Here is a 25419-nt window from a genome sequence, read left to right as displayed (position 1 = left end):
TTACAGTTTAACAGAGTTGGATTTCCTAAATACTAAATGGTTTTTTTTAACGTGCTCTTTCTCAGCTATTTATTTTCAAGTGGCATTTGATAAAAATAGCTGTTTTATATATTCTGCTTGTTACGCTGTTTATGCTAATGATCAACAAATAAGCAGTGTCATGTTTAAAAGTTACTTCTTAGAAGTAGTACAGCATTTTTAAGTCCTTTTTTGAAAAGAAAACATGCAAAGATGAATGTTTTTAAACCTGAGGTTCGTACTTGTGCTTTAAAACAGAATTACATGGAAACCCCGTTTTTCAGATGGCAAAGGGCTAAAAATGACCTACACACATCTAGCTCTCATGGTCTTGCAGCTAACAGAGGGAATGTATAAATAGGATTTAAAACAGAATTCTGTTACAGAATACCAATTGAAATGAGGCTACTAATAAGTAACAATAACAAGGATTGCATTAAGCCATCGACTCACTAATTCTTGACACTTTTACAAAAGTAAAGAATGAGCGTCATAAAAATTGTCATGGTATTTTATGTTATTGTTTGTTTTCTTCAGGTAAAAGCATGTTAGCTGAAACTGCTATCTGTAATGGTAGAACAGATGCACAACCTAAGAAATTTTACATTATTTGAAAAGAAGTTTCTGAAGTATTACTATTATAGTTCACCTTGGAAGAAAGTTTTGTTCATGTTTTTGTACTTGGTGCTATATTGAGCTGCTCACTACAGTTCTCCTAACCAAAGACTGAACAGTCAAGCAGATGAAAGCTGCTGTACAGAGTCCTTATGCTAATCTATGTCAACAGGAGATGACTGGAACAAAGAACAAACTACGCAAAATAGCTCCACCTTTTTTCTTTTTCTTCTTTTGATTTAAATAGTTAATTATCTTCACTGCTCTTAATCTGGTGGGTAGTTACAAAGACCTTAAAAATGAAGTACTCCTAAGTGATGCAAACTAGAATATACAGATGAATCATTATTTCTTAAAAACAAGTGTATCCTATTGACGTAACCAGAACAAACTGTACTCAGGTAAATATTTTAATATTTAAATAAAAAAATTTATTAATATTACCAGGTTAAAATGCATGAGAGCTATTGCAGCTTTGCCATTCCCTCTATTGTCAGCACGTCGTTGCTCCGTATATCAAACTGGTGTCGCACTGAAGACAGTGAATTCCATTACTGGGATTGTAAGATCTTGGGCTGCAGATAACTGTATGGACACACACACAAAAAAAAAAATAAAAAAAAAAATCAGTGAATTTCAATGGCATTAATACAGAACTATTTACATTTGAAATATGCAGAATACATCTTTATCTATTTGAAAAGAGAAAGATCATTTATTTTTCCCCAGTACTCTGCTAGTTGATGAAAGCAGAATTTCAGCTATTTGGTTGCATCTCAAACTTATCTTCTACAGCTATCTTCAATTTGGCAATATTAGCCTTAGTTTAGGAAAGATCTTTAATGAACAGCATTAGTACTCAGTATGCAGTGGTATTTAAGACATTCCATCGTTTTAGAGAGTCTGTGTTTAACTGGTTATTTGGTTTGCCTAGCTTAGTAACGACTTCTTAGTCTCTACTGCCCAAACCTTCAGCAGGACTTTCAATACTTGGATTACGTTCATTTGTTGAGGCTGGCAGGATTCTGTTGATTCTCAGTGGGCTGTTACTGGCTTCCCTAGCATTTTTTTGCCACTGCTATTGACTGGAAAAGATTTTAGAGGTCTTAGGAAATATATGCAAGAGGGAGTCCTCTGTAGATGGCATCTACACCTTGCATTTTTAGTACATGAATTTAGGTAACTCAAGATGGCTTTACAGGAAAGAGAAAGCTTTACAAATACACATAAGCAAAAGCATCTACTGGTATACCAGAGGAATAACTATATTCTTTCTGTCAAAGATTATAGATACACTTCTGGGAAATAATACAGATTCTTTCATTTATTTAATTGGAACAAGGCAGCGTTCTATTGCAACAGGATAAAAAGGTTGCCCCACTGTTGTGCAATCTGCTATCTAGGGGACAGCATGAAAAGGATAATGGAACCTTAACTAGGTGACTTGTAGCTTACTTACACAGCTGCTGGATACTAAATGATATACTTGGAATCCTTTTCTATGACAGAAAACTCCTATTGGTAGTAAACCATCACTTTAAAGTATTAGTGTGACATGAAACTAAGTGTTATAAAAACAGTAGAGGATACAGAACAGGTAAAACTGAACATCCGCCTTTTTGATGTATGAAAACTAGAGTAAGTTTTTGTTTATGAATCAAGCAATAGATATACATATTTTTTTTCTCCATGTTCCAGGGCCTATGCCGCACTCTTTCCAATTCTGTCACATTCTGATTGAGATCAGAAGCTTAGAAACATGTTTCTATATTCCAAAATAGAACTGGCATATACACAGGTAACACAATTATCTGAGGTTTGTGATGCATCTGTGGTGATACAGTATGACTGGTACTAATCTACGGTTGATGATTAAGAAATGCATTATATATTTTTCAGATAGGTGAAAAAGAATCAAACTAGTGAACAGCTGGTCAGATTTCTGTTCTATGTAAAGATCTCACGAACGAACACATAAATGTGTGTAGAAAATAACACAACTTGATGTGGATTTACAGTGAAGACAAATACTTAATCAATCTGAAAGCACCTGGTATGGCAGCACACACAAATTCAATAAACTGCAGAAAACTACAACTAGAAGGGAATTTTTGAAAGGATTACAGAACAATGTGTAAAGGAGAAATAAGAGTTGGAGAGGAATTGGTAAAGGGATTGCTCTTGGACAAATTTTACTAATGTTTTTTTCTAACAAGAAAAAAAGAACTAACAAGATTATCAGATGTTCTTAATATCAAATAAAGGTATCAAATATGTAAAAGGCACTGGTAAGAGCTGATGAGAAACACCTTGCTAAATTCTAGCCATCTGTGTGCAAGAAAATTAACCTCAAAATGGGGCATGTGAGATTAAGGTTTGTCAAAAGCAGATAAAAAGTTACTGACTTGATCTGACTGTAAAAAAATGTAAGTTAAAGGTCAGTCTCTATACTAGAGCAAATAAATAGAAACTTTCCATGAATTACTTTACATTAGAAACTAGATCTTCTAACTACAAAGCAACTGAGACCAAAGGTTCCAAACAGTTTTAAAATGGACCTTAAATCTCTTAACTGATATCATTAAGAATCATTTAACTCTTAAATGACCTGCTTCTTGCAACTCCAGGTGAAAATAGCCACTCAAGAAGCTGAACTCTGCTTCATGGAAGTACATTTATTAAAATGCTTCCATGACTGCATGCATGCCTCCAAAAAAAAAAAAAAAAAAAGAAAAACCAAACCAAAAAACAACCAGTCACAGTGAGTGTATATACTCACAGTGAAGTGAGTATGATTAGCCATATATCTAAGATACGCAAAGCAATTCTCCCACGCTAATATGGTCTTTTGAGAACTACTTATGAAGTCTGAGACGTTGAAAAGAAATGTAGAGAACTTTTAGTGGATAGTAGTAACACTGTGCAGAGGCTGTAAGCCGAAACATGGCCCAAAAGACTGAACTTTTATTTCAATGAAGGCAATATCAGAAAGAGAAAATGGTAGGAATCTTCTAGGACTTCTTTGTATAAAAGCTGTTGCTAAGATAGAGTTGACAGAATTGTTTCCAGATTTGCTGACACATAACAAGAAGTAACAGGTATAAACAAAATCAAGGGAAACCACAAAAATTTCTTAAAATAAAGCTTTCCAATGGTAAGGATTTTGAGTACTGAGTTCCATGTCCTTAGGAGTCTGTGAAGTCTAACCTTAGAGGTTTTTAAGATCATGCAGGACACATCTGTCAGTAAAAACTCCTATCTTGCTTTGAGGCAGAATGATGGACTGCTATATAGCAGAGGACTCTTTCAGCTATATTGCGCATGATATGATGTTTAGGATTCTGGCAAAGATTAATTATACCAAGAGGTAAATGAAAGAGAAGAGTATATGTCTGAGAATACTGGCAGATGACATCTGCAGCTATGGGAAGTAGTAAGCAGACATGTTTCAGGACTGCTTCAGGTACTTCAGATGTGAAATCTTGCCTCCATATCTGCTAAAGATGCATCTGTATCAACAGGTAAGACAAAAGTTCTGTTCTGAATAAAAAAAGGAATATAAATTAGTTTAGAATGAACTAAGATACTGAAGGGTGGAAGATCAAAACAAAACAGCAGTCTTTAAAAAACAGATCATCCTAAAAGCTTTTCTAAACTTGATTTTCAAGTATTTTTTCTTGAAATAACGTGCACTGACACTTTGTATTGCAGTCAATGCACTGAATTTGGTGTATATCTTGTCCTTCCTGAAATTATGTCTTTCTCACAAAGACAAGAAATGGGAAAAAGCAACTGCATATAGAAACACTTTCTACGTCCTACAATTTTAGAATTGTCTCCTTCCGCTATTTTCTCCAATATTTTAAATACTCATTTTTTAAAGTGTAGTCCATTCTGTTAATAGTCTTTGATAAGTAATTGTATAATCAAGATGTTATAATCACAATATAATTGTATAATCAACAGATATCAAGATGTTATAATCACAATATAATCAAGAGAATTAGGCAAAGTAGACAACGATCACAAAAGAGAATAAGTGGAAGAGCTTACCCTTCGGCTGAGCTCACCACAAAACACCAAGAGAGGGGATCTCCTGAAGAGATCCTTCCCTTCTGGTAGCCAGCTCTTAAATAGGTCTTAAATAAAATCTGACAAAGCCATTTAAAACATAAATCAACAAGATTTGTTGAAATAAAACCATTGTAACAGCATATAATGCTTGTAAGATATAAGAATTTTGTCACTTACCACAACACTCTGGGCAGTCTGGATGCCTTACAGCATTCACTCCATATCCTGGGTAGCAACGATCAACCCACACCATTTGCAGTGTACCGTCAATGTAGTATATTTCAGGCAATGGTTCAGAACTTTTCTTCCTAATTTCCACCTCTTTCTTAAAGAATCTCTCTATGAGGTCCTTTGCCTAAATTGAAACAAATAAGTATTTTTTTTAGAATCAGTGATGCAATGAGGTCAAAATGGAAGATAAAACCAAGGAACATGGGTGTGAGTTGAGATTAAGAATTAAAGGATGTATTTCTAAATCTTTTGATTGTAGCACGTAGGTGGAATGGAAACAGGAAGGTAATCTGATATTTTTTGATACGTTGTCTTAAATGTAGATAAACCTTGCTCACTTAACACAATATCTCTAAATGTTCAGGATTATAGAAATACAACCATTTAAACTAATTCAGCTTTAAATAAACCTGGATTATAGCATTAAAGCTATCCTGCACTGGATATCTGTAGCTCATCACTAGTTTTGCAAATTTCCCTCTTATACCAGTGCTATTATTTAGGTCCAATTATATTTCACACTTTCCATCCATACTGAATATCTCTGTTCAATAAAAAGAAAATACCACACACACAGAAAATACACACACAAATTACAAAAATGGCAAAAACAAACGTGTTTATGCATTCTTATTTTGATCTTGTCTGCATGAAAATACCTTGACTATGAGCTTTCCCACAAATGTGGTTTTTTTTCCAATGGACAGTATGGAAACTGTTTAATGAGTACTGCATGTCTGTGACTCCCTTCCCACTCCAGTTGAATCCCGAAGCATGATTTATGTACCTGATATTTCTTGACAGTGGATGGATGTAAATAGCAGATGGTTCAGAACAGCATTAAAAAACAACACTATATTGAACAGAGAGCACATCTATAATCAACATACTGTGAGGAAGGTGCTTAGAGGTAGGCCACAAAAAAAAAAACCACGGAAGGTTGCAACTGCCTTGAGCTTTCCTTTTTAAGTTCCTAAAGTACTTTAGTTCAGGTTGCAGAGCAGTACATTCATGATACACACTGTCCTAGGTGTTCCCCTCCTAGGGAAGAAGGCTTATCTTCCTCCTGTCCTTCCTTTCTCTTTTTCCTTCGCCTTTCAAGAATCTCTGAATCAAAGTTAACCTGATAAGCTAAAGTTCGACTTCTCTTTCTCTACTGTGAGAGCCAAAATCTTCAAGCAGCTAATATTTTAGTAGATCACAGAATCACTTTCTATCACAAGTGATGGAAAGGCATGCCATTGCAAAAATATGACATTTAGTATTTGCAAGACTTGTCCAAAGCTTCCTGATTGTCTTGCTACTCTTCATGTTCTTAAAACACTTTCCTTAATGCAGATTCATAAGTGGGATCTGCCTTACCCATATGGGCAACAGAATATTGTCAATTTTAACTAAATTTTACATTTTTTATTAATTTAGAACCACTAAAACTTTTATATTGGTTTATTTACTAACTAAACTATGTTTCATGTTGATATTTTACTATACGAGAGTAGCCTATTATGTTAGTTGCAATTTTATTCCTCTATCTACTTTACCTTGTATAATCTATGAGGTGCATCACAAGCACTTTGCGGACATAGTTTGCTGTTTTCTGTGTCTAAGCAAGTAACTGTAACAAAATACAATCTGTTTACAGAAGAGCAAAGTCAGTGAAATCAACATTTCTATTTACTTGTTTACAAGAGTCTAATCATTTCTGATGCAACTGTTTGGAATTTCACATTTCAGATGGCTAACTTGCAACATTTTAAAAACATTAATTTGTCCTCCTATAGACATTACCACTATGTCTATTTAAGTATACTGCATACACTTAAATATTTCATGGGAAATCATTTTTATTTGTAAATTCTGATGGCAAGGAAATATGTAATCCTGGGTGCTTTGCAGACATATAGATATCCAAATCCTTTCAAAAAATACAATACAATAAAATAAAATAAGCTACTGTCTATTTACCTAGATATCATTCTGGTTTTATAAATACAGATTTAGAAACAGCCAGGGATCCTAACAGTTCAACCTTCTGATTGTTCAGATTGCATGGACTCCAGTTTTCTCTCAAGAACAACTTCATCAATATCAACGTTTTTAAAGATTTCCCAATTTCCCCTCACTGATCTCTTCCTGTGCGCGCATCTCAGTCCCATGTACTCACACACTCAACCCCTTCCATCCTCACAGGAACCTCTATGAGGTACTGAACCAAAGGAAAACTTTGAGAATGGATTTAAGAAAAAATGGTTACACTTTAGTAATCCATTTGCATGAGACCACATTCCTCATCAACTATGACTAGCATGATATGGTGAAGGCCTGAGACATGATTAAGAAGCTGCTGGCCTACTCTCCAGAACCATCCCTTGATTAATCCGCCATAATAACATTATCTGTTATCATGTTAATTTCACTTCTCTTAAGCTTTACCTACCTCTGTCATAGAAGTAATTCTGAAACACCAAAAACTGCTTAGAAATAAAAAAAAAACTGCTTAGAAAAAAAAAACCTGACACCTCAAGGTGCTGAAGAATGTGTAGTTTACCATTGGGTTACATCAAAGTTTAAATCCACCTAAATCTCTAACTGGAGAACTTCTCCTTGATTGTAGAAAAGCTTCAAAGCATTGCTTACACATTTTATGAAGTCTGCACATTGGCTAAATCTCATTTATGTCATCTCAACTAACTAGAATTAACCTAAACTAATGACCCTCTTCACGTCAGTGCTATCCACTACAAATATCATCTTTAGAGAAACACAACTAATAGTTTCACTGTTTTGGAAAGTGGAAAGTGGAAAACAAAGTGCAATTGATATCCTTTGTTGGATATTTTAAAACTGCATATGTTGATATATAGTGACTAATGTAATTATACATATGAAAATATGAAATAATTGAAAACATTAAGCTCAAGAAAACTTTAGATATGTTCTTATCCACATTCAGCTCAGCAACTGCAAACTAGATATCTCTTGATAACAAAGTTTTCAAGTGAACTACGTATATAGCGAGACTGCTTTACTTTCTATTTCAATCTTCTTTCATAGCATAATGGATCTAGAACCCTTTCTCAAATGGTCTGAATGTTTAGAAGGAATACTCTCAAAAAAAGTAAAATAGTATCTTCTTTGGACTGACACAGCATTAAGATTTCTGACTTCCACAACTGATGCATTTAGTGAAAAGCTGTTAATAGAAACATTTTATGAAAATTAATGTATGTTAAGGTGAAAATGTATTTGTAGTACATTAATCTTATGAGATAGTGTGAGATCATTTATGTATAAAAAGATTTGAATATCAGATATATCAGACATAATGTTTTGTAATTATTACAATATACAGTGGCACTCAGTAAGAACACTTAAATATCCCATAGCTTAGTGACTGACAAAACCACCTGATTATTTGCTTTTAATTGTGATTGAAGGAAACTACAAATACCAAAGTTAACCCAGCATTTTTGTAAACCGGTTTTACCCACTTCTCCTTTATACTCCTTTTGTTTAAAAAAAAAGTGGAAAAATATTAAATATCCCTCTTTCACTGTTGCCACTTAAAGAAAGAACTGTACTGAGACTCATCTCATTTAACTCCAAACCACATCCATAGAGAGATTTATACATCTATAATAGTTGACAAGAGGAAAGTCATCCAGGGATTTATGGAATACAATGCATCAGTTTTCTTCCCATGATAGTGTGCAACAAGGAACATGATCAAGTTTTATGATGCAAAATAAAAAAACATATTGATCTACGTACAGCTATAAAAAGTTCTGTTCTCTAGTGAAATAATGTAAAAAACACACTTTTGAGTAGATCTTCCACTTTTTGTTACGGGCAGCAGCTTCACATGCAATACCTTGAAGCACTTCTACAATTGGAGAAATTAAATACATATAATACTTTCAGCATATAAGCAGTAAGTTCAATTAGCCATACAACATCTAACCATTCTCTACATCCAAGACAGATTTTTACCTGAAAATGTAAAGAACATTTCGTTCTGTAGGCCTCCTCTCTGCATTTTTACATGGTGGCATTCTGACTTAATTAGTGAAACCTCACATGAAAGGTCAGCAATGAGCTTGCTGAGTATCTGAAGCAACGCCTTCCCAAAAGAAGTATTATGAAAACTATTGCAGGGGGCTGCATGGTACTGGACTGTCAATTCATAGTAATACTGAGGATCAGAATAAGCTGCAGGATAAAATGCAAATGATGATGAGGAAAATGTATGAAAAAATGAGTTACTCACATATTTGCAAATAAAATTGTCGCTTTAAATTCTTAACTTATACACAAAATTAATTTGTTGTTAATTTGTTGTTAATTTTTAATGATAAAATAATGTATTCTGGACTGGTCGGAAACACGTAGGAGACTTTACAAGTCCATATTCTTAATTATATCCATAGGTTACTTTATGTTTATTACTGGTTGTGTTGTTGTTTTTTAAAAAAAAACAACAGTAAACTATAGAAGAAGCATCAAGAATATGAAAGCTAAGAAGCATGTTAGAAAATACCCAGTAGTATGTGGTGAAGTATTTCAACTCACACATTATCTTCAGTTATAGCAGTGTATTTTACTCTTCTTACTCAACTATCACAAACAAGTATTTTAAAGGATGTAAAAACTATAGAAAATAGAAATCCCTTCTCTATCAATGTAAGTACCTGAACATGTTATCATACAGACATGAAATTTACATTTAAGGAAGAACCAGCTATTTAAACTTTACTGCAAGGCTACATGCACACTTGGGCATCTTTTACAAATATAATGTACCATGAAATGCATGGGTTTAGTTGATTCATGATAACCATTCTACTTACCCAAAGCTTGCTATTAGCTTGATATTAATAGAATGCTAAATTGAAAACAGAAGTAGAAGAATGAAGAACAGGAGTGATGGTGTGGGTAGAAACACAGAAATAAGGAGGGAGATTTGCAGAGAAGAAAAATGAAGGAATAGAAACCAAACCAGCCGAAAGAAAGAAAGAAAAACAAAAAACAAACAAACAAAAAAAAACCTAATAGAATCATAGAACAGTCTGGATTGGAAGAAACTTTAAATATGTAGTTCCAAGCCGCCTGCCATAGGCAGGGACACATTCCACTGTACCAGGTTGCCCAGGGCCCCATCCAACCAGGCTTTGAAACACTTCCAGGGATGGGATATCCACAGCTTCTCTGGGCAACCTGTTTCAGTGCCTCACAACCCTCACCCTGTGTAAAGAATTCTTTCCTTTTCTAGTTTAAAGCCATTATCCTTTTTCCTATCACTACACTCCCTGATAAAGAGTTCCTCTTCAGCTTTCCTGTAGTCCCTGTTAAGCGCTGGAATTACAGCATCAAAATATCAAGAATATGGCATCCAATTAAGGCAGCTAATTAGATTCTCCACATTGATTTTGCTTCCCCCATTTCCTTTCACTTGCTGCTGCATATTCTGAATTTTGAATTTGGTATGCAAGTATTTAGATTGGATCCTTACTGAAAAATGTAAGACTGCATTACTGAAAACTGTAAACTTTCCCATCACAATTGCTTGAAAGAAATTTCTTCCAGTTCTCAAAGACAAGATAACTGTTAAAGGTTACAGATATTCTATATCAAGGCTACTAAGGCCAGAGTCAAATTAATTTACATCAGAGGCCAGTTTAGGTTACTGTGCTCTAGCAAGCCTTTAAATGAATACGGGTACATATTTCAAAGTTGAGGTCAGACATCATTCCTGCTTAAGGCAATACAAACTCTTACCTAAATCTCCTCAAGAATTAAGGAAGGAAAAGAGATCTAGTAATGAATAAATGATATTGTCTTTGTAATATTTCACTTCATCAGCCATTCTTAACAAATGGATATGTAATCATAACAGGAAAGAATAAGCTACCAGTATTGTCACAGACTAATAGAATCATCAAGATTGGAAAAAGCCTCCAAGATCATCCCATCCAACTGCCAACCTACCACCAATATTTCCCCACTAAACAACATGCCTCAGTACAACATCCAAACGTTTCTTGAACACCTCCAGGGATGGTGACTCCACCACCTCCCTGGGCAGCCCATTCCAGCACCTGACCATTCTCTTAAAGGCGAAATTTTTCCCAACATCAAACTTGAATCTCCCCTGGTGCAACTTGACACCATTCCATCTTGTCCTATCTCTAGTTATGAAGGAATTATTTAATTAATTGATTATCTAGTTAATTGATACATCATTTACAATGTAAAAACACATTCAATTAATAATTAAGCCATTAACCTGTGTGAAATAAATCCATAAGGCTGTGCTAAAATTCATCTCCTAAAGAATAATTTCATTTTAAATTATACTATTTTTATGTTATTAAGGACTGTTATCTGTTCAATCTGTTGCATTCCACTGTGTTTTATGTTTCTTTTTTGAAAAGAACTGTATTCATAAATTTCTTAGTCAAAAAGTGACCTTCATTTAAGGCTCTGTAAATGCCATTAAATTAACTGCCTGCTAGCAACAGCTATTAAAAAAAATCTATCCAGAGCAACCAAATGTCTTTACCTCTCCAAGTTAAATTTTAAATAAGCATTACTTCTTTATAGGTAGCAACACACATTTAAAAAGAAAATCTTCTTCAAGGTAACCGCATGCTTAACAACATTAATAACTTACCATAAATAAGATATTTTATTGTGAGTCTTTTATCAGGTTGTGCAGCGATAAGCTTATAAACAAGGGAACAAGTGTAAACTCCACTCAGGTCAGATCTGAAGTGTCCAAATATTAAAGTTCCCGTTGGTGATATTTGCACACTGCTATTTTCTGGTAAAACGCAATGAAATAATGTTAGCAGTCAGTATGAGAAGATGCAGTTCTCCCATGTAGTCTGCGTGTGGGTTACAAGATGACATTTGACGAACACTGTCCTAACCTGAAGACAGTGACAACATGCCTGAGGATTTCTTAAATAGTAGCTTATCTTGGTAGCTGTCATAGAAATCACTAGATTAGCACAAATTGTAACAGACCTGAAGGTAAAATATTCACTTGGACAAAATATTTCTAGAAGAGATTACTTTGCTTTTTGGAGCCCAAGAAAAAAAATCTTTTTACTATTCTAAGTACTTTAGGTCTTTTATCTATGGTATGGAATCAAAGACAGTGTGATATGAAAAACATGTCTTTTTTGACTGAAAAAGTGAATCTTAAGGACATGAGATTTGTATTGAACACACTTTAGGGCCCTTACTTTAGATCAGTCCTAATCTGGTTTTAAAGACAGAACATGAGTTCTCTCTCAAAGCTAACCTTTCCAATTAGCTTTATTCAAAAGGAATCCAGTTTCTGCACCCAGCAACCAGTCCATGATTCAAATAAAATGTGGTAAGTGAGCAACATTAAGCAATTCACTTCAAAGCCACACTCCTATTCAATCTAACAAATTACTGTTACTCTGGATGCATGCTGATTTTCCTGCTTTACAATTTTAAGAAAGATATTAACCAAAAGTAACTTGACCAAGGTCCTTCTTTTCACACACCTGGCAGAAGGGTGTGGTATGACTTTGTTCCTCAAGAATCAATTTAAACATTTAATCAACTTAGTTTTGTCTTATATGTAACTGTGTTTATAAAGATGATGATTCAAGTGCTGGTTAAACAAACAAACAAACAAACAAACTACTACTAAAAAGACTGAAAGTATAAATTCTCTTACAAGAAATGTTGGGGATTCCATAAAAACTTGGGTTCTCATATTAATGGGACACTGTCATATTTAGGAGGACAAAGAGCTTTTTAATCCGATGACAAACAGGATGCTGAGTCTATAAACTAGGATGTGATTTGCTACCGAATGCTGAAATAGCCAGCAGATTAATATTGTAAGAAAACATTTCAGAATGTAGTTTGGATCTCTGGCATATTCAACTGGAGCGCCTTTAAGACGTATCACAACGTCTTATTTTTGCTACATCTACAAAATCCATTAGTAAATTTTAAAGATGACAAAGAAGTCCAGAAAAGACACAGCCTGGACATCCAGTGAAGAGATGTGATCACAAAGAATTTTTTTGAAAATGCATCCCTAGAAATAGGAAAGTTAAGCAGTTCTTCTAATGGATTAAGTCACTGGTTTTATTTTAGAATTTTGTCCTACTTTGAACAATGAATATTTCTATAAAAGAAAGGAACAGAACTTTACAATAGTAGTCATTAACTCTTTTAATGGTACATCTGTCTGTAAAGAATCTCTGTACGGATCACAACATCAAAATATTGTTTTACTTTTCTTCTTAGCATTACAAACAAAACTACACAAACATCTCTTGCTGTGTGGGATTATCTGGATGCATAGTGCCTACTCATGTGAGTTTGGATTCACACGAAAAAAAGACAATTACCTTTAAATGAAACTTGAAAAACAATTGATTTATGCACTCTCTTCTCAAATCTAGTATTTTTTCAATGTTACTCTGCTGGAACAAGATAAGTAAGATGAGTTTGGATTTCATGTCACATTCTGTGATACAAATGACATGGTATGATTTAATGCGCTTCTCTTACACAAGAGGCATTTCATATACATGATGGACAAGGGATGTGATCGAGTTCAGAGTTTCCTTGTGATCAACATAAAATAGCATGATACGAAATAAAAGAGAAGTTATTTTTGTTCTATGGGAGGAAGTTAGATTATTTTCCAGGCTCCATGAGTATGTTAGGTGGCAGTAACTTTCCCATACTTACTTATTCTTGGGTTCCAATAAGTAAAACAAACTTATTCCAATGTTTGCATTAGCAAAAAGAATGAGATACTTTCTTACATTTTCTGTTCTATTTAACTATTTCTATTTAAACACCCTCCAAAATTCTTTTTTTTTATTCAGTGAAACCTTAGGATGCAGAACATAAAACACAATTTTTCTCTTTAAAGTGTGTTTTGAAATACTCTTATTCTCAGTCGTCTGACATTTCAAAACTTCAAAGTATAATTCCCAGATCTTAACACATAAGAGTCACTCTGCTAACTGAAGAAAAATGGTAAATTTTAAAACTGTAATGATTTAAAATGAAATTTTGTGCAGTATTTTGTTTTTCATTATTCTTTCGACAACACATACGTGGATTAGAACTGTTTGTGAACAAAGATTCGAAAAACAGACTTGCTTGTTAATGACTACAAAAAGCAGAGCATTTACTGCTCCTTGTAAGTTTTTTTTGTAGTCGTGATGTTCTGTGTATATATTTTGACAAATTTGGTGGGCACAATACACCTGTTTATTGTGAGTGCCAAAGGGTGGTTTGCCTGAAAGATAATTTGATTTTTCTATCACAGTTCGTACATTTACTTTGAAATGTTTCCAGAAGCAGCATTTTCTTACTCTTCCCATGACTTGATTCATAATTCTACATTCCCACTAATAGGATTATTTTATTTTATATGAACACACTGAGATAAATGCTTATGAATGATAGTTTCCTTCCAGTATGGTGATTTACTATGATAGAGATTAGAGACTAACTGGACACAGAAGCCCAGAAGTGATTTTTACCACTTAGAGGGAATTAGACTCATTATGAAAGAAGGCCTGGCAACAAAAAATTCTGTCACACAAAAAACAATTCATAAACTAGAAACTTAAGAGTTTGTTTACACTTGAGTTAAAAGAAAAGCTCTGTCAGGAAAACACATTTTCTTCTCTTTTGGAAATGGTTTTTGCCCTCCTGCTGCTGAGTGTAGTGTACCTAAAGTTTCCAAAGAACCGAGAATCCCTGCCACCCTAGCTTTTTGCTAGTCATCCAAGTCTGGCACAGCAACTTGAGATATTACTGAAGCAGTCTTCAGGAAAAGATTTAAACCTGTCAGATGAAAGTCTGAGGTCTCCATGCTTTTCTCTTCTGCATAGTTAACACTGTCAAAACTGTCATTTGGGTATGCAGAAGCCAGAGGACTGAAAAGGACAATTTTTGTTAATTGTGAATCAGGAGGCTGCTTTCTGTCTGATCACATTAAGCTCAGGACATATACACATGACAATATATCTGATAATGTGTTTGTCGTGCATCACAGACTGGGAATCAAAATATATCATTTACAATGCAGGACACACAGCTAACCACTACATATTCATTTCAAGAGAGATTAACATTTTCATGCAAAGTGACAGAGCCCACAAGCTTAAGTATAAGCAAAAACATCTTTAACTGCAAGGCAATGAATGCTATAAATTCATCCTCGAGGTTAAGCCTGTTATCAGATTGAAAGCAAAACCAGTGCAGTGTCAGATGCTATAGAAACTTGAAATGCTCTACGATGAAGGCTGGCATGTAGCGGATTAAGAATGAAGAATCACTATGATATCAACAGTACTTCAGATCACACAACAGGAAAAGCTGCTTGAAAATACACAAACACCAAGGACAGAGGTCTGACAGACACCAGTATAGATTAAGAAGAAAGCAAACAGAATTTAGTGACGCTGCCGTTATAAAAGGGTGAATACTTACTAACCTAAACTGTGAACTAAATTAAGAGATTAAACAGGTTTAAAATTAATCACAGTGTACTTTAAAAAAAAAGGTACCGAAATTACATTAAAGAGTAAATGGGACATATACAGAGGGAAATAAAAACAGAACTTAGGTTCCCTGCTCACACTTGGAAAGATGTTGCTCATGAGCAGGTCATGATCTCTAAGAAATCTTTCTCATTATGTGGGAATTGTAAAAAATGTACAAGTAGCCCAACACATTCAACAAAGAAACAGTGATATGTAGCTTTCCTACCATACCAGCAGCTTAGGACAATGGTTTCATCACAAGCATCTTTATGAAAAATGGTAGCCTTAAACGAGTCGTGAAGAGATTAGACAGAAACTGACCTTGGCAATGGATGTGAAGAGCCAACATAGACACATTCAGTAGAAGAGCAACAGAAATGTTAGGCCAAGGATGAAGGGAGCTGAATGACAGCGACAAAGAAAATGGAAACCATGAGGTAGTAAACATTCTTTGTTTCAGTCTTTCCTGGCAAGGGCTGCCTTCCAGCTTTGTCCCAGAGTCCACTAGAGCTTAAGGGGGATACTACAGGAAATTAGAAGTATGATGTTAGGGAGTTACTGAAGTGATCTGGACATACACAGGTTAATAGGCCAGAATGAGATTGTCTATTTTGATGGCTATGTGGCCCCAATGGTCAGAAAGAGGCAAATAACACATCCATTTCCAAAACAGGGAATCACATGTCAGCCATTCTCACCTCAAACCCTTCAAAGACGGAACTAACAGAAGCCATTTCAAGGCCCATGAATGCCAAAACTGTGACTATGAATAGGCAATGTAGATGGAAAATTGGATGGATCTCCATTTAGAAGATTGCTTGATTGTTCAAATTGTAACTAGCAGCGAATCTGAGGGACTTTCCTCAGGGCTGCTACAAGCACCAGTACTGATTAGAATCTTTACCACTGACCTACATTACAGGACAGGATGCCTTCTTGTCAAGTATGCAAAAAAAATCAAATGTCGCAAGTGCACTTGGAACAGAGTAAGAGTAGCATATACAGTTGCAATGTACAGTTGCAGATAAGATTTTTGGTAGCAGCCCTGCAAAAAAAAAGACCTGGGAGTCCAAGTGGACCCTGCACATGACTCAGAAGCACACTTTTGCAACAGTGAAGGCTAACTGCATACTGGGGTGTATCAACAATAGTACAGCCAGCAGTTTAGTGATTATTTTCAGTACTCATTTTGGCACTACAGCACTCCTCGGTACAAGACAGATGCTAACAAACTGGAGTGAGTAAAGCAGGAAGCCTGTAAGATGATTAGGGAGTTGGAGCACAGGATAAGAGGCAATGGAAACTAGGATGTGAGAAATCTAGGGAAGGAATTGCAGTGCTTCACTACCTAGGGAGAGTTACAGGAAAGATTAAGCCACACCCTTTACGAGATACATCACAAAAAGATAAGCAGCAATAACAAAAAACTGCAATAAGGTAAATATTGTCTGAAAATGAGAAATAAAATGGAAGACTTTCCAGAGAAAGGACAGAAAGTCTCCATGGATAGAGATTCTCCAAACTCCAGAGGTCAAAGCCATATGCAACTTCATGTCTGAAGGTAGCCTGTCATTGAGCAGGAGGTTGGGCTAGATCACACTGCCTATGACTCTATTACTCTATCCGTATAGAACAGTCCCAGCTGTTTCTCAGTGCGGCAAAGAATGTCACCTTCAGCCTCTCTTGCTTTCATTACACCTTGCCTTGTCTAGTACTCTTTAGAGATGGCACCATTTTCTACAGAGATCTCCAGTGTTTTATTCTGGTTATCCTGAATTTTTATCCTAAAACTTGAAAGTTTATCATTTGTATGTATGTTGTTTATCATTTATATAATATACATACAAACATAGAGTCTTCTCAATTCTCCTCCATTCACAGTTCTATCTTTCTAGCTATCATGATTCCTTTTAGGGGGAGGAGGAGGAGAAGAGAGAGAGTGTAGAGGGCCACATAAGAAAATAAATTCTTACCTGAAGAAAGATAACCACCTGGTCCATTCCACCGGAATACTGGATCAATCAATTCTGAGTTTCGTAGGTGATTTGTGACACATAGAATATGTGGACTGCTGTGATCCAGCTTGACATAAACTTTCACTGAAAAAAGTTTATTATTAGCATTAAATACTTATCACTGTGAGATATATAATGATACCAGTGAGATATATAATGTTAAGACAGTAGTAAATGTAATTTTATTGTGTACAGTTTTATTTCCCTTCCTAATGACATTCTGCAAACCATTTGCGTTCTTCAGAAGCATGAGATGCTGGATATTTATACTCTAGAGTACTCCAAACATGAATATAGCATGCTATCCTAATGCTGTTGAAAAGGCACAACTAGTATAAACACTACAACCACAACATTTGTGGTCTAGAGAATCTGACTTAATAAGTGGAATTAAATCAAATATACAAATTACCATTTGTTTTACCATGCCATTCAGATTCCCTGCAGGGAGAAAACTATTTAGATATTTGATATGGGAAGGAATTAACATTTAGAAAAACAGTTTTCACTTTTCCATTATGTCAAGTAGTAGTAATGGCACCAGTTTTCTTTCCCCTTCAAGCACGATTGTTTCCTGTTATTAAACCATGAAAAACCTCTTAACATCACAGCACAATATTAGACTGCTTAAACAGAATACAGACATCAATATTAACATTTGATACAGAAAAGTACATTTAGAATTTTGATAGTCTCAAGAACAGGAAGAATGTCCATCCCAGCTAATAAGCTTGTTACTGTGGCTTGTAACACAGGAAACAGAAATGTGTATCTTTTAACTTTTAACAGCAGAATATCATGGAAATAAACATTATTTGCAGGTGTTACTTCAGATTTTTAACTCAGAAAAGGGTGGGGGGAGGAGGACATGTCCCAGTCTTTGTAATCAGAAATGCCTTGCGTCATACAGCACCTTTTATTATTTTTCACCTTGCAAAGGCATGCTTTTATTTGTTTATGACGTTAGTTCAGGGTGAGAAGAGCAGCATGATACAAGGAACAAGTGGGAAATTAAAGGATTATGCTTCAAGTGGAATGCACAAAGGGGAAAAAAAACTACACAGGTTTCTGAGCTCATCTCCATTTGCATTGAATGAAAACAAGTATTTTCAAAGTTTTAACCACGAATCTGAAAGTGTATCTTCCATTTTACAGTAGAGCACAATACTCATGAAGCAACTCTATGACCTCAAGTTGTATTCTGAATATGAGGTAAAATGCCAGAGAGGTTTGCAAAAAGGAATATTTATCTAAAGGAATCTCAGTGCTAAATGCCCAATTATAAGTTTGTTTGTTTCCCATGGCTGACAAAAGCTATTCTGTATGCACAAACTGCTTTTTGGTTACTTTAGTATGGAATAGTCTGAAAAACGACTTGTACTAACTTCCACATGTTAGTCAAGTCTGGAGAAATATCGAGCAAAGCTGAACGTGCATCTTCTAGAACAGAACTTTGTTTTGTCTCAGTTTTGTTCTCCTTTCTTACTCAGTAGCAGCCCTACTGAAACATGTATGTTACTATTCTCAGGGTAGAAAAAAGAAAAGAATTGCATTTTGCACTGACTTTAGTTTAATGCTTCTAGGTATGCTATTAGTAAAGCTGAAAGTGTAAACACAGATGGAGAAAACTAGGGGGAGGTGTATTATCAAAACCAAGTATGCAATGTGCATTAAAGAGATGGCAACATAAGTAAGTATATGGCAATGAGGAACAACCTGTTCTTTAATCTTCAGGTTTTTTAACAATTGTTTTATTTATTAAGAAAGTGACTGTATTATGTATATACACGTGATGTATTAAGCAATTAACATTTCTTAGTTTTTATTGTAGAATATAGCATAAGACTCAGGTTCTGCGTACACAGAAAGTAAAAAGCAGCAGGAATATCTACAATAGGATAAAGCAGTATTTTGAGGCAAAGGTCTTGCAGCCAGAATGATGAGTACAAAGAATGCTGTTGTTTTTAGAACAATTCTGGAAAATAATTGCTTTATAAAAATTGCAAGAATAAAAAAAAAAATCAGTGGTAGGAATATGTGCTTTTGTGGCCTACTAAGTCATAGTAACATAGGTAAGTCAGTACAGAATTGTAATTAATTAAGGCATTTTAAATAATTAAACAACAAGGAATATGATGGAGAAGGGCACTTTTGTGGTAGAAGCATTTACATTATGTTTAAAGAAAAATACCTGGAAATAAGATGGATCCCACTATTTTTAAGCTATTGCTTCCTGACTCTGCACTTCCTGAGTACTGAACTGTTAAAAGACAAAACAATTGCATCAACACAACTATTGCATTTCTCTGAAAAAGCAAACAGCATGGTTCAGGTCAATGCACACCCTTTAGGGACTTGCACTTCAACAGGTATTAACTTTGTCTAATGTCTTACACAGGGCACATTTCTCATTCTCAGCTTTAAATATATTTCTAATTTTTACAGAAGAACCGTCACATTTTATATGAAGGCTCTCTATAATGAGGGTAATGGGATTAGATACCACCCAAAAGGGGGATAAAACTTAGCTACATTGTTATGATACACTCAGTCTGGATGTCAGTCAATGTGTGTACTGACCACTAACAAGGTAACAAACATAGTTTCTGTTACTATTGTGATTTTCTTAATTTCCTCCATGAAATTAATACAAGCTCTTAATTGCTTTAATTTGGTTGTTTTTATTTGCATCTTCAACATTAAATAGAGATTTAAAAGACCTTTCATAACAATTGAAAAGCTCTGTAAGACATGCAAGACTTCTGAAAGAAAACTCAATAACCTGCTAGTGTGCAGTACCAGGTGGGCATTCTAGCACAAGTCAGATCTGAGTATCTTCTACAGATATTCCAGATATGCTGCAGAAAGCCAGCAGAAAGAGAACACTGGCTAACAGACCTCTCAGTATTTTGTGTTCTTTGTCTCCACCTCCTGTTTAGAAAGAACATGGGTTACTGAGAGTTAAGTTCCTTAGGGGAATCTGGGAAAGCGAGTAAATATCAGAGGAATATAAAGTTTTGAACACAAAAGATGGCAATAAAATACTGTGCATATAATTAGTAGCAATAATGGGCTTAATAGTTATGTGGCACCAGTACTGTGCTTGTTGCTAACTTAGATTCAATAGATACCAAGTAAAGCCAGCAGCAGATACGCTAGTAAATTCATTTCCCATTGCGGCATTTGTTGGCACACAAGAAAGACTGGGTCAACTCCCAGCTTCGCTTTGATTTACCTTGATTAGAACAATAATGGGAAATCACCAATTCACCACATCTATTATGAAGCTGGTAACTGTACTCCCTTACCATACATTGTTGAAATGGAAAACAGAAGGAAGTCAGACTCTCCAGCAATCAGGACAAGATAACCAACGTAAGTTAAAAGAACTGCCTATTTTGCCATTTGAGGATACAAGCAAACTATTCTATTCAAAATACTTATGGAACAGAAAAAGAAAATTGAAAGAAAATAACAAGTAGAATCATATATGATGGATTTCTGCAGATAACAGTTTAATTTACTTCATAACATTGCTTTACCAAGTAGCAATTCACAACTTTTTTTTTTTTTTTTTAGGAGTAAAAACTTTTCAAATAACTTAATTTTCCCCCAAGACCTCCTAGAAGGATTGGAGGATTTCAGTTATAAAACAAAACAGATTTGAAATTCTAATTGGAATATTTATATTGTCTTCCAGAACTCTACTGCACTGGAGCAGATATACATAGCTCTTCACTGGAAACAGTGATTTTTTACAATAATAACTTAAACCCAAAGATGGAGCTCTTGCACTGCTTACACAAAACAAATTAGAAGAAGTTCAAAGAATGTAGTTACTGAAGGAAGACAGCGTAAAAAACTACTGAAATTACTGTTTTGGCATCATTAAGGACATCACATTTGCCTGCTCTGTCATGCGCATACACTTCATTTGCGTGGCAGTCATTTCAGTCAGTAAGTGCTTCTGTCCACATATGAACCTGACCTCAATATGCTCTTTCCCTCACTTCCTATACTGACTTGAAAATTTTTTTGGAAGTCTTTTTTCACGTTTCCTACTTGAATTCTTATCCTCTCCTCCTAATCACTTTAAATGGCTCTTCCCCAGGCAGTCTCTAGCACAAATGATCTTCTCATTTTCACTCACTAGTTTAAGAGTGCATACGATCAGTTTAAACAGATTCTTATCACAGAGAAAGTATTACGAGGTCATTCCAAAGAAAATGTAGCAAAAACACAATCAAGATAGGATAAAATAAGAGCTTAAACTGTATTTTAAGGTCATTAAAGATGCTATTCCATCTCCTCAAATTGTAACAGCACTTAAAAAGCAATGGGAAAAGCTAAGATTCATTCATTTTTTGAGAAAAATAAAGGTGATCTCTTTATTAATTCTCCACATAAGCTTTTTAAGCAGCCCAATGCACAGGGTGTGATTCTTCCTCGTATTGCATTCCTTACAGGCATAACAAAAGCAGATGAATATAGATGAAGAGAACTAGTTTTGTATCACTGTCAGAAAAAGAGAAGTCAAGTCATTCATCTCCAAGGCTGAGGAAAACTTCCCAGCGGCCTGAAGAGCCATGCAAAGAAAACTGTTCATTACTGGAATTCAAAGGAATTCATTTTCCTGTCTATAGTGATACATATGGTATCTGTTACCTGAGTATCAGATCTGTATGTTATTCATCAATGGACTCTGAAATCCTCTGGAGTTAAACTCAACAGCCTTCCTTCTAACTTACACCACAGTTTCTGTAGGGAGTTCAGTTTAAGCATAAAATGCTAACACTCCGTTTTCTTGCACTGAAAGTCTATTTGGCTGAACTATAAATTATACCCAAGAGAAAAAGTAATCAAAGTAAGAGAGAGATGACATCCATGTATTTCTAAGGAGTTTTGTCTGCAGAGGAAAAGTCTCAACACCGGATCAGAAGCAGCAAATGGATTGTACTTGCACATTTTCAAAGCTCCCCTGCTCCTCCCTGTTCCATGGGGCATTACAACAGTGCCACGTAAAGGGGTCCGTTCTCACTCCCTGCCCAAAGGAAGAATCTGGTTAGGTTAATAATGACTACAGGAGTAGCGAGTTGAAAGGGAATGCCACTCTGCAGCTCTAAGATTCACATGAAGTAATTCAACCATTTCATATAATACTTTATCCTGACTGTTTCAGTCTTAAAATGAACGCTATGGTAGCAAAATTAGTCATCTTCAGAATAGCTAATCAGAAAATGATATTTGTCTGAAAAGTGCAATGGCAGGAAGTAGGGTTTAAAATAAGACTTAACTAATTAAACAATGTATTAATGAGCAAAATGCTGTACTGCTAGAATGTGCAGTTGGCATAGCTTCAATTCATTTATAAATGAAACTTATAGAATTACAGAGATTTAAGTTATGGTGACTGCTGAATTTTTTTAAAAGTAATTATGTTTGGAAGTAATTTTTGTAAAGCGATTTCCATACCAAAAGACAATATAAACAACAATACTACTTATCTTTACCCAATGGTGCTAATAGACAAGTGCTTTCCTATATCCAAGCATTTTAATGACAGCTGGCATTTCCAAGCTGCCTATTGATGGAAAGTGCTCTTTAAAGAAAACTACACAAACCCCAAATGCAAGCATTAGTAAACAAAAGGAGACATATTTTTTACATCGATCTGAATCCAGAGTGTAACAATAACATCTCAGTGACACAAAATTAAAATTAATGTCTTTTTTGGAATTGATAATGTCCATTCTGACTATTAAAATCTAGGATAGAAGCAACAGTATAACAGCAATGCTTCAGTGAATAAATACTAGAATGCTGCTAATGATGTGTTTTTGATATTGTTTTTTTTTTTTGTCAGAGTAGAACTTCACCACTAATCTTGCTCATGGAAAAGTCCTCAGAAAGGAATTAGTGAAACTTGGCCATAAGCAGATTGGCAAATAAAAAGATCTGGCACCTAAACACACTGATGCCCAAAATGAATAATCTAGTTTAGTATGACCAGAAAGCCCGAAGTGACTTGTTACATTCAGACTTCAAAACTTCACAAAGGACCAGGCTACCCAGACAGCTGTGGTGCCTCCTTCTGCGGAGACACTCAAAACCTGCCTGGACACTTCCCTGTAGGGAACCTGCTTTAGCAGAGGGTGGACTCGCTGATGTGCAGAGCTCCCTTCCAACCCTGCCGGTCTGTGACTTCAAGGCAATCCCAGTTTTAGCATCGAGGCTGTACAACCAAATTTCCCAATAGATGTCAGCTGATAGCTGCGATCACGCGCGCTGGATAGCAGATCAGCAGAACCGCTCCTGACAAGTGCAATCTTGGTGTCCTACCGCAGAACCACCTACGTTCTTCAGAGCCGATGACAGACATGCGGCTCTCAGCTCGGTCCCCGAGCCGCCAGCTGCCTCACCAAGGAGAAAAACCTCTCCCTTCAGAACTCACTGTTCGCTTTTGAGGAAAATAACCCTTTAGCTTTCCTACGTCTACCGATGGGTGTAGATGGGCTGTGAGACTTTGTCACGGTACGGTGAAGGCGCACGTACCTGCCTGGACCGCCTGCAGCAGGACGATGAGGAGGCCGAGCAGGAGGAGGCCCTGCCCGCACATGACGGCGGCCGTTGCCTGGGGGCGGCCACGCGTCCCTCCGCCGGCCGCGCTCTGCGCTGCCACCGCCCGCCGTGCCGCTGCTCGGCAGCCGTTAGCGACCCCCGCCGGGCATCCGGCGGCCGGGTTGCGCGCTGGACGACCCGGCGCGGGGAAGTCTGCGGAGGGGCTTTCCCTGCCGCAGAGCGGAGCACCTCTGCGCTCCGGCGAGAGAAAGCGTGGTGCTTTCACATCCTCAGAGTCCGGGGAAACATCTGCCGCGGCGGTAGCTGTAGTTAAGAGCGTCCCGCTGCCAGGCGGTACGCGCTTAATCTCGCTCCATCGTTGTCCCTTAAGAAATACGTAAACAAACAAACAAACAAAAGCGAGGAAGTTCCCGTAGCAAAAGTGAACTGTGCATCAGTGTCATGAGAGGTACCGCCTGCTTCTCATTGTGCTGCTTCATAAAGTGCCTGGAATCCCAGTGTGCTGGCATGCTTCTGTGGTATATTTTTAACTTGTATAGGTTAGGTAAGGCAGTGTTTGAAAGAATAGGGGAGGAGAAAAATGAGCTGCCCAGGAAGCAAGCAAAGTCTGACAGGAAAAATTAACTACTGGAAAAATGTGGCTGCTGTGCCGGAGATGAAAAATAGCTGCTTACATCAAAGAGATTGCTCCACAGAACAGTGGCACTGAAAGACGTGGTGGTGGTGGCTGGACTGGATGGTCATAGAGGTCTTCTCAACCTTAATGATTCTGTGAACCTTACACCCTTAAGAGTACTGCCACAGACACATGACCAGCTCCTCTGTGTGCTTCCTTCTATCACAGACCACTTCTGAAAACTGACAGCAGAAACCACTCAGCCTTCGTTGGTTTAGTTGGCAAATTTGCTTCCCAGGATAATTTAGAATCTCTGCCAACAAAATCTAGGATAAAGCTTTACTTGCATTTCAGTCTGTGAAATGAAGGCAACAACACAGGACTCATCCTTGGAATGGCATCCGTGTTGTGCCTTACCTGAGTCCTACAGCAAACAACTCCAAAGGAGAACCACCATAATCCTGCATTATGGAACATAACATTTTATTATCTAAACCTTCTATTATATACGTTAGCCCCATGTCTGATCTCGTGTTAGTCAAGAGCAACTTAGGAATATGAATGAAAATACCAGATAACCCTTAGTAAAATTGAAAAGATCTTAATTTTGCCTCTTGTGGGTAAATAAGTAATTGGCAGTGTTATTTCAAGTTGTTATCTGCATCTTTGTGAAGGGTGAGGTTACCGTGGTACATGTGAACCATCTTTCACA

General features: G+C 36.2%; 1 protein-coding gene across 1 annotated transcript in view; it reads right to left on the bottom strand.

The window, feature by feature from the left end:
- LOC125691339 (zona pellucida binding protein) overlaps positions 1-24600 on the bottom strand; it is a 30834-nt gene extending 6234 nt beyond the window's left edge. Inside the window, 10 exon segments of the mRNA XM_048940606.1 lie at positions 1078-1218; positions 4885-5062; positions 6480-6553; positions 8929-9147; positions 11609-11758; positions 17471-17596; positions 19704-19772; positions 23964-24059; positions 24062-24455; positions 24544-24600. Coding sequence (XP_048796563.1) covers positions 1127-1218; positions 4885-5062; positions 6480-6553; positions 8929-9147; positions 11609-11758; positions 17471-17596; positions 19704-19772; positions 23964-24059; positions 24062-24455; positions 24544-24600 — 1455 coding nt within the window. The 3' untranslated portion in view covers positions 1078-1126.
- Between the last annotated feature and the right edge of the window lie 819 nt (positions 24601-25419).

This window comes from Lagopus muta, chromosome 3 (genome assembly GCF_023343835.1).
Source record: "Lagopus muta isolate bLagMut1 chromosome 3, bLagMut1 primary, whole genome shotgun sequence".
In the NCBI taxonomy this organism is placed as follows: Eukaryota; Metazoa; Chordata; class Aves; order Galliformes; family Phasianidae; genus Lagopus; species Lagopus muta.
The sequence above is the reverse complement of the archived record's forward strand: the minus strand, read 5'-3'. Positions and strand labels throughout refer to the sequence as shown.